The sequence below is a fragment of the Rissa tridactyla genome, chromosome 10 (genome assembly GCF_028500815.1).
Source record: "Rissa tridactyla isolate bRisTri1 chromosome 10, bRisTri1.patW.cur.20221130, whole genome shotgun sequence".
Classification (NCBI taxonomy): domain Eukaryota; kingdom Metazoa; phylum Chordata; class Aves; order Charadriiformes; family Laridae; genus Rissa; species Rissa tridactyla.
Window position 1 is genome coordinate 24,077,585 of NC_071475.1, and position 14,684 is coordinate 24,092,268.

At 41.2% G+C, this 14,684-nt stretch overlaps 1 protein-coding gene across 6 annotated transcripts in view; it reads right to left on the minus strand.

Moving 5' to 3' along the window:
- Positions 1 to 14,684, minus strand: part of FAM120A (family with sequence similarity 120A) — a 53,443-nt gene that overhangs the window by 37,258 nt on the left and 1,501 nt on the right. For all 6 annotated transcript variants that reach the window (XM_054216821.1, XM_054216822.1, XM_054216819.1 and 3 more), the window contains exons 2-3: positions 9,211 to 9,457; positions 4,211 to 4,293 (exon numbers count right to left, since the gene is read on the minus strand). In XM_054216821.1, the coding sequence (XP_054072796.1) occupies positions 4,211 to 4,293; positions 9,211 to 9,457 (330 nt within the window). The remainder of the gene's footprint in view (positions 1 to 4,210; positions 4,294 to 9,210; positions 9,458 to 14,684) is intronic.

A 14,684-nucleotide genomic window follows, 5' to 3' on the forward strand; every position in this document is an offset into this window, starting at 1 on the left:
GCACCAGAAGGCCAGCTGCACCCTGGGCTGCGGAACAGGAGCACAGCCGGCAGACGAGATGTTTAAGGAGTTGGAGCACTTGCTCCATGAGAAGAGGCTGAGGGAATGGGGCTTATTCAGCCTGTCTGAATTCAGACGAGGCTTTGGAGATACCCAACAGCAGCCTTACATTACCTGCAAAAAGGTTACCAAGCACATGACGCCGGGCTCTTCACAGCGGTACACTGTGAAAAGACGAGAGACAACAGACGTAGCCTGAAACAAGATGGGCTCAGACTGCACGCAAGGCAAAACATTTTTACCAGTGGGACGGTCAAATCACGGAGCAGGCTGCCCAGACAGGTTGTGCAGCCTCCAACCTTGGCGATTTCCAAGACTAGACCAGGCAAAGAGCCCTGAGCAACCTGTTCCGACCTCAACCGCAACACTGACCATGCTTGCAGCAGGAGGTTGAACTAGATGACTTCCTGAGGTCCTTTCTGACCTGCATCATCCTTTGATGACCCTTAGCATCAAAAAAAAAAAAAAAAGACACTTACTTTAAGCACATCTTAAGAGTACCACCTTTGTTATCTGAGCAGCAGTAATACCTAAGCACCTACTTAGCATATTAGTCTCCCTCTGGCAGACACCCTCTGAAGTCAACTGGGAAAGAGAGGAATTTCCTAGAGCAATTCAGAGAAGGAGACTAACCTGCATATTTTGGATTGCTTTCTAGAAGTAGCATGCTTTGCTTCTCTACTGAGATGAAACAAGCAAGGAGATTTCGCTAACTAGTTTTGCCAGGTAGAAACAGATGTAGAATACTGGCTGGTGGGTATATCAAGAGTTTGCCAAAGACAGTCCCAATGAATTCATCCTTTCAAAATTATCCTAACGGGAAGATGATCCATGGCGAAATGAAGACTGCGATCTCAAAAAGTTTCCCTGCATACTCTTTTTTTTCAAAATGAGAGATTGCGTTAAGACTTGTTTCTAAGGTTACCTTGTGAATAAAGAGTCAGCACTTCTTCTGTGGTGTGTGCTCCTAAACAGATAACACATTCGTTTCAGAGATAAGAAACTGCCCTCCTAATATCATTGTGACGGTATTACACATTGATCTTGAAACTCCAGCCCGTAACAAGCTCTCCCAGAGTGAGAACTGAATTGTCTTTGTCTTAAAGATAAATCCCAAAGCACACAAATAAAAAGTAGTATAGTGCTAGTTTCCAAACAAGGTCCAGGGGTTAAATTATTTCTCAGAAAGTCTGTCAACTCCTTCCTTGTTTTGGCTGGTCATTCCAGTGAACTCTGCTCTCAGTCCGGTAACAGGACACACGCACGTGTCTACACATTTATTAGATGCATTAGATGCATTGTCCATCTACATTTAGACGTCCAAGACCCTGACTCAGAACAGCTTGCAGTGTCAGCTTTTAATCCTTTTTCCCTTTTGCAGCGATAGCTGATAAAATCTCTTCATTTAAATTTGTCCATAGAACTTCACAGTTTTGCTGAGCTGATGGCCGTTGTTGGTGTTTTCTGAAAGGCTTTTTATCCAGCATGAACTGTTAGGTCCATTTCCTTCTAGATGTGAAATACGGATTCTTCACTCAGGTTCCATTTCCGTTCCTTTTTCCCCATTTCAACTCAGCTGGTTCCTAGATGAAAGCACCACCCTCATGTCCCTCTTTCAAACAGAGGTACAGGTTCCTCAGTTTTGCTTTTTTTCACCTCAATATGTTGACATCTGAGCAGATATATCCATTTCCCATCAGAAGAGAAACTACCAGTCTTTGCTAAGTCACACTTTTTAATTGGCGAACTAGCAAAGCTTCTCTGGCAGGAAAAGTAACCATTTTGCTACCTCATAATAAAAGAGTGAGAAAGAATGCAGAAAATAAATTGTACGTTATTAACTGTCACAGTCCTCACTGAAAAGCAACAAATCAGGCCACTGGGAACTGAATCTCTTAGCTTTGATGCTCAAGACCATACTTAGATACAAAAGATTAACATCTTTACACAATGAGAAAAAGTTTTCCAAATCCTGAATTGAACGAGGTGTGGCATTAGAGCCCTTGGTTCCCGAGTATGGAGAATATTCAACAGCAACTCTGAACAGACCCAACAAAGCAAAGTTTGTAAGTACAGCCCAGGGATGACACCCTGGGCAACCACAACAACTCCCTCCCCCCCCATTTCCAGCGCTCATGACAGCTTGCGCTTTTTGTAACTGTTCTGGAACTAATTCCTGCTACCAAGCTTGTGCTAATACAAACATATCTTTTAGGGTTTTTTAAGCATTCCTAAAATTTATAAGGAATATTGCTTTCTGCACACCTACAATTAAGAGAAGAGGTCTCACAGAGAGAGCTGTAATGACATCCCTGATGTACCAGTAAGTCAAATGAAATTAAATTGAGTTAATGAGCTACTGAAACACGTTAAAATTTCAATCCATGAGCACTGTTGAAACTGAAGCTAAAAATAAATAAATAAATATAGTAAGTTGTTCCATGACCAGCAACTAATGAAGATTTGTTTCCTGTAGACCTGTGCCGTTGTTGCTTTAGCCCTTCTTTCTCTCCCTTTGACATCATTATCAGCCAGGAGACAGAAATGTCGCGGTAAATTTGGGGCTGAACAACTGGCCAGCAAGCTGCCCTGAAATTAAGCAAATCATGTGCTGCGCTAGCCTTTTCCCTCAGTAAGGGCACTAATTTGGGTCTTTTTTCACTGATAACAGTGTATCAATTTTCAGGGAGCCTGCAACAGCCGAATGGGAACCACTTTCAAATCTGATTAACGCTGGGCAACAGATTAAATAAATACTGGGAGGACTGCCTAAGCCAGCCCAGTGACGCTCTCAGGAAACAAGTTTCATTTCCTTAGGATGCCTGCTACAAAGCCCAACTGGTGTTTCCACTGAAAACGTCAATCTGGAAGCAAAGACGACAAATACCTAACTTTCATTCTAGTCAAGTAATTCAGTGTATATTTAGAAGGCTTTTCAGAACGTCTAGGCGTCTGAAATCATCTTCTGAACTGGCTGTAAAACAAGTCTACTCAGCCCAAAACACAGAAAAGTATTCTGAACATCAGAAAGTTTATCAGCCACTTTAAGAGAAGTCCTACATTTTAACCTTTTCAGTTAAAAAATGAAAATACAGGCACACTCTTTCAGTCTTTCATTTTTTCCATCTCTAGTTTTACAAGGAAGTACCAAACATGCATGCAGTATTTTGTTTTGCCACTACAACGTGCTGACACTTACCTTTCTAAACGCAGGAGCGGCAGCAAAACAGGGGGTGAGCGTAACATCAAATTGTCACAGCCGTTCACTAAGCAATGCATGTGCAAGCCTTAAAAACCCTGCTGAAAACCTTCAATCTGTTTTTAAATTCTACCTTCGGCAAAATAAATTACAATTTTTCAACGCTTAATAAACTTTTGGAACAGAAGGGGAAAAAAGTCCCACCTATTTTTGTTGTAGATACAACAAAAAACAGCCTCACAGAATTTACAAAAGCAAATTGATTTGCTGCAGTGTGCGCCTAAGGAGAAAGGGAAAAAGATATGTCTATTGTGGCAGAAAGGAAGGTAGGTCACTATTATCCCATTCTCCGATGTGTCCAGTTTGCCTTTTATAGCTGTCTACTCGGCAGATGCACAGAGCAAGTGTGATGAAGCAGCAGAACAGACATACTGTAAACTAAGAGCATCAGCCACAAATTACTTGTCTCAAAAAACCCCAAACCTACCGAAGGCCAAACTAGCCGCCTTCTCTAGCACATTTACACTTTAAGAAGTACAGAAAACTAACAATTACACACAAACTCAGATCAGCAGAAAAAAAGACAACATGGCAGGAAGATATCCAGCTAATTATTTTTGACAAAGAACATGACTAAACGAAAAATTCTGCTCTTAAAAAAAAAAAAGAAGAGAGTAAGAAGCTACATTCTCAAAGTAAAACCACACTGAAGCTACTGAGTGCATGGCTCATGTAGCTGAAGGACACTGAGGGTGATCACAAAGGCTAAGTTTAGCCTCGTAAGGCTAATCGCCCCAGGTATCCTCTGCAGACAGAGAGGGACTGGGATACCAGAGGGTGACGGAGAACAAGAGCCTTGCACAGCTGCTGTGAATTAACCTAGGACACTGCTCTGGTTAACCGCTATGATTGATTTTAGTTTAATTGCTAGGAGTTATAAGAAATTTGTACCTTAAGTGAAGCTAGTGGATGTTCTGGACCAAGTAAACTCCAATGAAAGGAAGCCAAATCTTCATCAGGTAGAATATGATTACCTAGAACACAATGCAGAACTTTATTTAAGTACACCATAAAACATTACATACTCATTCTACCTGCAGCAAAACAAATGCGCAATGAGTCCTCATTTCCCGATCAATAGGATTAACGGAGAGAGATTACACTCGCAGGTATCTTTTTGTTACTCCAGAAAAACCTAATTAGCATGCTGCTGCAGCAGCAAGATACACTTCCCTCTTCCATGAAACCCAGCTCGCTTACGGAAGCAACAGTGCCAGTCACAACCCGTGGTGTCAACCTCAACCCGGCATGTCCTGTTCGGGGACCCTCAACAGGATTTAGTGATGCAGGTGAACAGTGTAAGAACACACTCTACTGCTCTCCAACACAAGCTGGTAAGCCCTTCCTGCATCCCAGCACGTGCTGTTACGGATCCCCATCGGAGCTGCCTCTGGAACCTGCGCTTTGCTCCATCACGCAGCTTGGGTCAAGCAGCAAGCCACGTTTATCTAACCCTCAGGAACACGGGCAGCTCCGATGACACTTAGCAGGTTCCCAGTTCCCAAAGTTTCTTTTGCCGACCTGCCCAGGTCAGACAGAAGCCTGGGCTGGCACCATCAAAGTAACTGGGAAATTACATAGTTGTCACAACGAACAGAGATGGGGGCTGTATTTACCAAGCTGTTCATACCAAACGGAAGATCGCTTATGTCGGGTTTTTTTCCAAAGCACATCACGCTCAGAAAAAAACACTAAAAAAATCCTTACTAAAAAGTATTTCAAACATTTGAATTGATTGAAGACTAACTAATCAACCACTGGCGGAGTTCACTGTCTGTGGATCTAAACTTTATGAGGAACTGAACAGAGTGTATTACTACACTTCTGGTAGAAAACTTAAGGATATTTTCAGTATCCGGCTTTACAGAGCAGCAGTTTAGCAGTGAACATATAGCCCTCATCGCTGTTAATATGTTTACAGCTTCTTTTTTTTTTTATTTTTTTAAATTCCACAGTTTGGACAACATCTTGTACTCTCACCCACTCAAAGAATACGACAACAATTTTTTACTTTCTTAATATTTTGCTTGTAAAATAATTTTGTTTGCTTTTAATGCTCTTTAACACGTGAAAACCAAGGAAGCTGTCCATTGCCTGGAGACTAGCAGATGCCCTCTTAGAGAGGGAAGTCTTCGCGTCCAATCGATACTACACCTACTGCTGAGATCTCCAGCAAGGAGACATTATAACCTTTATTCATTAAGAGCTAAACTTTAAACTCGCATCAGAAAGATTCAACAAGTTTGTATACAAGAGCCACACTCTTGCTAATCTAGGATTAGACAGCCTTTATAACGCAGGTCTGAAAAATCAATTACAGCCAGACCACTAGCCAGTTTTGTGATAACTAACAATAACTCCTGCAGATGCTAAGGTTACCTTTTAAAATCGTTAGAGCTTCTCTCCCTTCCACCAAAACCTCAATCTTGTTTGGTCTCCGTCTGTCATTTCAGTTAATTCCATCCCCTTGAACACACACATAAGACCGTCTGACCGCTTGATCAACTCTCACAACATTCTGAATTGTAGAATTTAGGATGCTGAAGCGCAGCAGTGTCTTCCGTAGTCCAAATAAGAAGCGATGCCTGTACTTACCTTATGTAGTTCTAAAATTTTATTGAGAAACAGAATGAGACTACATAACTAAACACTTTACAAAGTACCATCACAGTGGGAAAGAGATCAACGTTACATAAGCAACCTCTATTTCTTGACCTGGCTGCACAACCTCAACATATATTGATTTTCCCATTTTAATGGCTTATTATAGTGTATGCCTTAGGTTTTTTTAAAGCAATTAGATACTAATTGAAGCCACTGCCCTTTCTAAAGATTTCACTGAATTACAGCCCTATACCTCACACTGTGTTTGTTTTTCTACTGCTGAAGCTTGGGTTGGTTTTTTTTAGTATTTGAGTCAAAATTTACAAAAGAACCCAAATCAACTCCCTGTTTACACCAACAGTAGTTAGGACAGAACTTTTTAAGAGCGCATTCTCGGAGGTCACAGTATCTTGGCTACAGTTTAACTACCCATGACAAGGATACTCCTTTTATTATAAAGCTAGAACTATAAAACACTTCTGCATGGAAAGCTGTAAGAAGGAAAAAAAACTATAAAACAAACCAGCCAACCACAGTTGCTTGTGTATACATAACCTTCTCAGAAAGTAATCTTTAAGAATCTGCCTAGTTGGTACAGTCAGAAAAATATTTTGCTGGAATACCTCAATAGAGACTTTATCCCTGAACATAACTAATTTTCAAATTTGCCATAGAGAATGTTTTTTTTTTTTTTATTTGACCAGTTAGGTGTCGTTCCTCAGGCCCTTCACACTGCTGAATGTCTGGCTGAATCATTCGAGATTTTTTTTTTTTTTTTTTAAACTTTTCAGCATCCCCAGATCGACCCTTGAAGTTACTGACACGAAAGTACACGAAAACAAAAGTCTGAGTTTTCCGTATACAGGGAAACAGATTTGCAGACATAAAGCTGAATACGGATACAACTATTGTGATAGTTTGGGCCTTCCGTAACCGTAAACATTAAACCAGCCGCTTAGCTGCAATTATTTCAGAATACGTGAATTTATTCCTAAACAAAGTACTAGCATGAGGAGTTACACTGATGTAGCCAGAAGAGCAATGTAGCAGACTCATATGCCTTCCCGTGTAATCAAGCACTCACTCACTCCTTCCCTTTGTTATTTTCTTCATTCTCCTTACAAGTTCAAGAGACCCAAAAAGGCCATAGCAAGCAACCAACCTGTGAAGCCAGATAAGCCCTCAAATATTAAATAAAAATATAAGAATTTAGATCTGAATGAGCCATCCTGCTTTAAACTTATGCCATGCTACACAAAATTATATGCCTAGGTGCATTTAGTATTTTATTAAAAAACTTGAAGTTACTATACGCCTCAGGTTGCAAAAGTTAAAAAATGTTGCCAGTACTTTAAGTCAAACAGTATCTGTTTGTTGTAAGCTTATATATAACCATTATTTGTATCATCAAATACCTAAGGTTTCCTAATATCCACTAAAACAAAAAAAACCCAACCACCAGCCCTCACTGCAGGAAGACCTCCGAAGTATTTTCTGATCTAACCCTGACTTCCATAAACTTTACTCCATTTTGCTTACTCATACCGAATACACACACAAAAGAAATGCAAAAGAATACACAAAACTAAACTTGTAGCTGAACTGGGTTTTTTTAACCTTTGTACCAATTTGGAAAAAAGCAAAACAAAACTACAAACTATCTCTCCAGTGATCATGTGAAATGACCTCAAGTTTTTTTCTCCCCAGAGCAAGCCGAAAAATGTTTTGTCATATAACATATCAAGAGCGAAAAAATATTCAAGAGCTTCTTGCATAAAATTGCAAAACCTTTGAGAAATTCACCAGAATCTTTTTCAGCTACCATTTAATATAACCAAGCACTGCCTCAACTGGCCGTGCAGCTGTAATTCTGTGACAAGTTAAAACGACGTCGTTCGCATGTACCTCGCACTAATTCCATAAAGCATATCTGCAACTGTGGAACTGCTTTTCAAGCAGCGATTCTTACTCACTGAATTGGCATGCAACAACTTATTTATAGACTCCAAAACAAAGCTTAGCAATAGTAGTCTGTCATGCAATTTACACAGTTTTTGTTTTAAACTGCAGCTTAGCCAATCATCTACCATTCCTCCAGCCAGGCAGATAACCATTCTGGATATGAAAAACATCCACTAACAAACAGCAACTTCAACCAGTCAAATACTTGTGGCTTTCTGCTATAAGATGCACTGGTTCTTTCCTTCTTACCACGGAAGGTACCTGCCTGGACTAGAAACAATTTAATATTAAAGACTACTAAAATGATAGCATGCTAAAGCAGTAATACGCAGCCTGTCTCATTCACACCTTTCAAATGAGAAGTTTTACTCTTTTATCATGTACCTGTACTAAAACGGGTCAATGAGAAAACAAAAAGAAAATCCAGTTTTCTTAATGTGTTTGCTCAGCACGACAACATCAAGAACATGGCTGTTCCGTGCTTATTTACCGAAAAAGAAGTTAGAATGCTGTTTTAAACAGATCTTATTTATTGGAGTCAACTAGTAATTAATTCACTCTTCTGAGAGAGCATGACAGCTATTCTCTACCACTGCTGTGGAAAATACAGTGTGTTAAAATTGCCTCACTTAAGCAGAGCTGTGAAAGTGAAGTCCCTCCTGCCTATGCTCCTTTAAAGATACTCCACCATTTAGCATCAGAAGCAGGAGTGCTAAGAAACTATCCAAACAACGCTAAGGGAATGGTAAGATGCTGGTCGCCTCTGCTTTCAGAAATGTGGGGTTTCACTCCATTATACAGTAGAATATATTTCCGGTGCAGCTGATGTGCTGTCGTGTTTGCCCAATACTCATTTCTGAGGGGAAAAAAAGCCCCTGCGATCCAAAAATCTTGACTCCATATATGTTATTTTTAGGTAGAATACAAAACAGGACAAAAGTATGCTTTCCCAGTCTGGAAAGCACATTGTTAAAAGTAGGCTTCATACTATGTAAGACCAAAACTAGCAGAACCACAATTGTCCTGATTCACCCCCACCCACTGAGAGCATTTTGGCTAGGCAAGAGCTTTGCAGAATTCTTACTTTCTACTCTTGTTTCTAGACAGCCACAATTTGCATTGCTCGCAGGTCTCTACAAATTCGGCATGTCTGGCCTCACAAAAACGCATCCGGCCCACCTCAAGTATAGTAGGAATGTCTGAAACAAAGGGACGTCTTTGCCTAGGTGCTTTGTCAAATTATACACACATATTTTAAAACAGTTAACAGAAACCGAAATCGTAAGTCTGACTGGCAGCATAAATTCTTTTATTACTTCACTTACCTAAAAGAGCAGCAAAAATAGGAAAGCGATTTGGATTCAGGTCCAGTTGCTTGGCAACTTCATGCATTAGGTATTGGCTTGTTGTGAGACTTTTCCCATTACGGCTCAGTTTTAGGGCATGGGCACTGAAATAGTAAGGGATGTTGCACAATGCATAATCGGAGTCATATGCAACCAAACCATGGAAACCTTTTTCTCTGCAGAAAGCAATTACTTCTTGATGATGATCCTCAATGCTCTGTGCAACCTATAGTGGAAGACAGAGTAATTAGCTACAGTGTTAAATGGCAGCACTGATTTATCACACTTATTACAATATATTGGGTCTTTCTGAAACTACATATGTGCATTTGAAACACTTGCAGTGTATTTAAAGTAACTGAAAAAATGCAATGACACAGCACATTCGGACAGGATGTAAGGAGCGCTCAGAAACACAATACAAAGTTCTGGAAGCCACCACACTGGAGTGGCATTACGTATTACTGAGCTCATCTGAAGGAACTGTTTATTAAGAGAAACACTCACACTCTAAACATATTACTATACCAACGTCTGTATTAGCTCATGGGAAAAATCTTAAGGCTGTGGATACTTAAGCAGCCCAGAGCAAGCCAAGATGCTCCCTTAAAAAGCAATCACATGAGCACTGTTAAAGTTTTGCAGCCCTGTTTCAGAAGACACAAACGTAAGCCTAGATGAACAGAGGTAACTTTCTTGACCTTTCAAATGTCTACCTTGCTGTCTTAAGCCACATTTTTTCCTCTTTCCACTTGCAAACCTCTACAGCCTATTCATTTATGCACAGCTGTCTCTGATGGTGCAAATTGCTTCAAGTTTATAGCCCAAACTTCACCTCTCGACTCACGTTGCCTAGCAAAGCACATATTTTAGGCTATGGCAATCAGATGACTAGAACAGACATGTTGTGCTGGGGAGACATGGGCCAATTCCTAACATTGGAAACGTAAAAGCAACCCTTTCTTATCAAGAAGATTAAAGTAAAACTAAAAAACGATGACAGATTAGTACCTACAGTCCTGCATTTCTACATGCTGTTGGGAACCGTTACAGCTACAGTCTGCACACAAGCACACAAAAATAAAGCGAGCTGAGTGCTTTCCATGCCTAATGCTTTTACCATCTACATACATAATAAACATTCAGCGATTCAGAAAACCCCACAGAAGTTGGGTGTTGGTATGACCTACCCTCACCAAGTATTCAATTTTAACAACGCCACAGATAACAACCTATCCCAGAACAGACTAGTACAAAACTATTAGCTTCAGTCTTCACAGTATGCATGAATAATTACAGTGTTAGTGCCAGTAATGCTATTTATTTCCTCTGCAGACGAAGCCCTGCAGAACACGAGCAAAGGGCCCTACACCTCTACAGCCCGCTCCAACCGCCCCGCAGTCATCTACCTCCCAGCAAAGAGTTTTTGTCTCCCAGCAAGTTTACAGCGACTCCTCTTTTTCTACTTGTGCCTTACACTTGCTGAACCTGACACTGAATTACGGTCTTCCGGTGAGGCATGTAAAATTTGGCTTTTCCCATGTAGCTTCACGAATGTTCCCTTTCAAGCAAAATCCCGAGCCGCTGAGCAGCCAGCACCTCACTCTGAGCTATTCCTACCATCAATAACCAGCTCACTAAGCTCTCTCTGCTCCTAATGCTAAAGCCTTATGGTCTTAAGAAAATGTTACTTCTTCAGAAACGTGCTTGATGGACTGTATCAGAGTGGTTCTGAAATTCAATTTTGTTTGTGAGAAAAACGAGTGTATGCATTTTTCTCATAATTATACCGTCACCTGGCACAATGCGTGCCTTCTATACACAGAATTGGAAGAGACTGTAAACATCTTTGGAAAAATTTAAAGATACGAGATTTATACAGTTACTAACTCACGGAAGGCAAATTTAGGCTTCGCCATCCTCTCTCTCCCCTCCCCCCGCCCCAGTCTTTACATGTTTTAAATGAGGAAAATCCTCCAGATTTTTTTTTTTTTATTAAGGTTAGATGCAAATTATGTACATATATCTATAATCAACACCTTTGCATGCGTGAAAATAACAGATCATCCGTAAAAAAACAGAGCAAAAACTCTTTTTGCAGCACTAGGTGTGCCATGGGTGTGCAGGTAATACAAGAGGAAACTCGGTGTGCGGCCTGCTCTGATCTCCCATAAACGATTTCCTCCACCTCCCCAGCCTCCAGTTCCCTCCCCATTTTACAGAGCTATCTGGCACAGCAAGCTACGAGCATGAAACTGCAGTATGTTTAGGTAATACTACAATCCGTGTTCAAATAACTGAACTGTCACAGGGAAAAGAGCTGTATTTACCAAGGTACAGTTAACCCGCAACATAAAACTCTAGCAAGAAGAGTCAGAGAAACAGCTTACAGCTCTCACATGCAAGTACACCCCGGCAACGTGCACGCTTCAAAAATCAACCCGGGGCAGGGGGGGATGCGGGGGAAATCACAGCCAGGAGCACAGAATCATTTTCAAGTCTAAATCTTGTGTAAACATTAAATGATGCTGGATCAGAGAAAGAGAATCCTGTCCGAATAAACAGGCGCAGATGCACATTTAGATACTGAGAACAACACAAAGCCTCACCAAAGTATCAAAGATGTTAAGATCTCCACTGGTTAAATATTTAAATTTTAGCAAACCTGCTTTGCATAGAAGTTTCTTTTAAGAACTATTCCCCCCTCCCCCAAACAGAAAAATACCAGGTCACAATTAAGCTAAGAACCCGTAGGATATTTGTTATAACTTGGAGGAACCTGTTATTTTTACATCCTGCTGAAACCATCTGCAAGTGATTTATAATTGCTCTGGATAGAAGACATTACTGTCTTTCTCCCCTCTAATTACCAAAATAGATTAAATTCATAGCCAGTTCCTAGCACTGCACAGGAGCCTTCTACTCAAGACTCAAACATTTCCTGAAAATATGAAAATCAGTTTCATATTTAATCAGTATTCTCAAACCCAAATTCTCAAAACAAAGTGAGAAAACACTACAATTTGGCAACTGTCTTATGCATATGTATTTTTTTAAAAAAAAAAATCACCCATACACGCAAAAAAAAAAAATATGAAAAAAAATAATCACACCTTCAAGATGCATCTGCTCTTCGCCCACCAGGAGGGCTGCTAGAAGGTGAGCACGAGGAAGACGGTGAATAAAAGTGGAGTAAGGTTTAAGGAAAGGAAGATATATGTAATAAAGCAATTTAGAAAGATCATAAATTGTGTACGAGAAGAAGAAAACCAGGAAAGGAATGCAATTTAAGTTCAACAGTATCTTTGATGAGTATTATGCATGTTACCACTATGACCATGAAATATATTTCCTGACCTAAAAATGCATCAATTAAAACAGAACTATCCTCAGTTTCTCAACAGCTTCGCAAGTGAAGCATCAAATGGGAATTGCTGATATCCCTCCCATACCCACGGCAGCTGCCCAGTTCAGAGAACCAGTGCAGTTGGGACATGCACAGTGGTGGCTCAGTGATAAGAATGCTCCTAACAGCAACAAACTCTCCTAACCACACACACCAGTATTTCGTAACGAGCTTTTGCTGACTCCCAGTGCTAACCTAAAGCAGACAAATATCCACCCCCCAAATCTTCCCCACCGAAACTGTGGGGGCTTTGTGTTTGTTTTTTAAAATGTGAGAAAAGGGACTTGGTATGACATGTCCTCTCGCTCCTAAAACTGCTGCCAGAGATTAAAATAAGGCCTATTACTCAGAAACCGTAAAGGAGCTAATGCTGCAGCTAAGCTTGAAAGTAAACAGAGTGCTACAGGTGACACTGTTGTCAAATGTGGCAACTTTACTGGGATGTACTGTGCTTCAACAGAAAGGAACCAGGCCTGAGACAGAATGCGGTTAAAAGGCTAACAGCCAGTTCAACACACCACAAGACTATTACAAATACCTAATTCCTATAAATATCAAAACAGCTGGCTCCCTGTTGTTTAATGCAGCATTGAAACGCACAGTACACAAAGCATTTGTTTTAACACCTTAAAAGAAAAAAAAAAATCTTATTTTACCCCATTCATTGATTTTAATAATGATCTCTAACTCTCAATAACTAATTAAGGAAGATTTACAATGCACCCGCAGACAGATCAAGGTAAATACCTTCACTGCATGGTCCCTAAAACTTTTTGCTAAAAGAATAAAACTATGTCCTAGGCACAGAAAAAGAAAAAAGTTCAAACAAGAGGCTGCTTTGCCTATCATTCAAATCCCCGCCATCATTCATATCCAAAACACGTTCACGATTTTGCTTCTACGGTGACCAGGCACACACGCTACTACAGCAGACACAGCCATAACCAAGCGCCAAGCCCAAGACATCGCATTCGGCGGAGTTCGACCCGCCCTGCAAGAACGAGCTTCGCCTCTGCTTCCAGTTCCTTCCACACACACTTCACCCGCTGCAGTGGCTTGGGCCATGCTCAGCCCCAGCGGGGATTGGCCTGCCGAGGCCACCGCAGGGTGGGACTTCCAGTGCCAACCGGGCTGGATGCCCACCGCCTCCCGGGGTGGCTTCACACCAGCCCGGACGAGCAGGGAGCCGAAGGGAGCACGTTCCTCCAAGGATGGATCTGGCCGAGCGAGCTAAGAGGGAGCCAACCAGCAACTCTCACCCTGTTGATGAAACTGAAAGAAACTTCGCCCAAAGTCACCACTTCCTGAGCTCCTTCCCGAGAGTCATCTTTTACTCCAGGGCTGCAACCCATCCAGAATTATTTTTTTTTTTTTTCTCTAATCTGCCAAAAGGGCAGTACAAAAGCCAGATAACATTAAGCTGCTGCTAGTGATCAAGCGCGCAACTCAAAAGGTTGCGTAATATTTTTCTACACACAAAAGTAATTTACGATAATAAAGCCTGCAAGTATGCACTTCACTCCCGCTGCTCTTCCCTCCCTCGCAGGAAAGCAACTCTTAAAATTGCAGCTTCATCCCGGGGCTTGTTTTTCTAGCGGCTTGCGTTTCAATAGACACAGTCGCTCGGCTTCACAGAAACCATCGTAAATCACGAATGCTGTACGGAGAGATGCCGCCCGTTCATAGTCTTTGAAATCGTGGCCGTGGTGTCAGCGCAAGAGCGCCATGGACCCCAGCCCCCCTCTGTGGTATCAGAAAACAGTGGCTCCCCCTTAAAATAAGAAGTTTAAATGAAGAACTGTCAGATCAGCGCTCCCGACCCCACAAACTGGAAGCATTTGCCGTTATAGAATAAGAAATGAATTCTCCTACGCTCGATCAAAAGCTCGTTTGGGCAACGCCGAGCAAAACCTTCATAAACACGAAACTCGGACCGATTTCGGAGCAAAGCGGTTTCACCTTCAGCGCAAGTTTAACCACCTCGTCTCGGCAGGGAACTTGTTGCAGATCCACCGTGCGCGATAACTAAACTGATTTTTTTAATTAT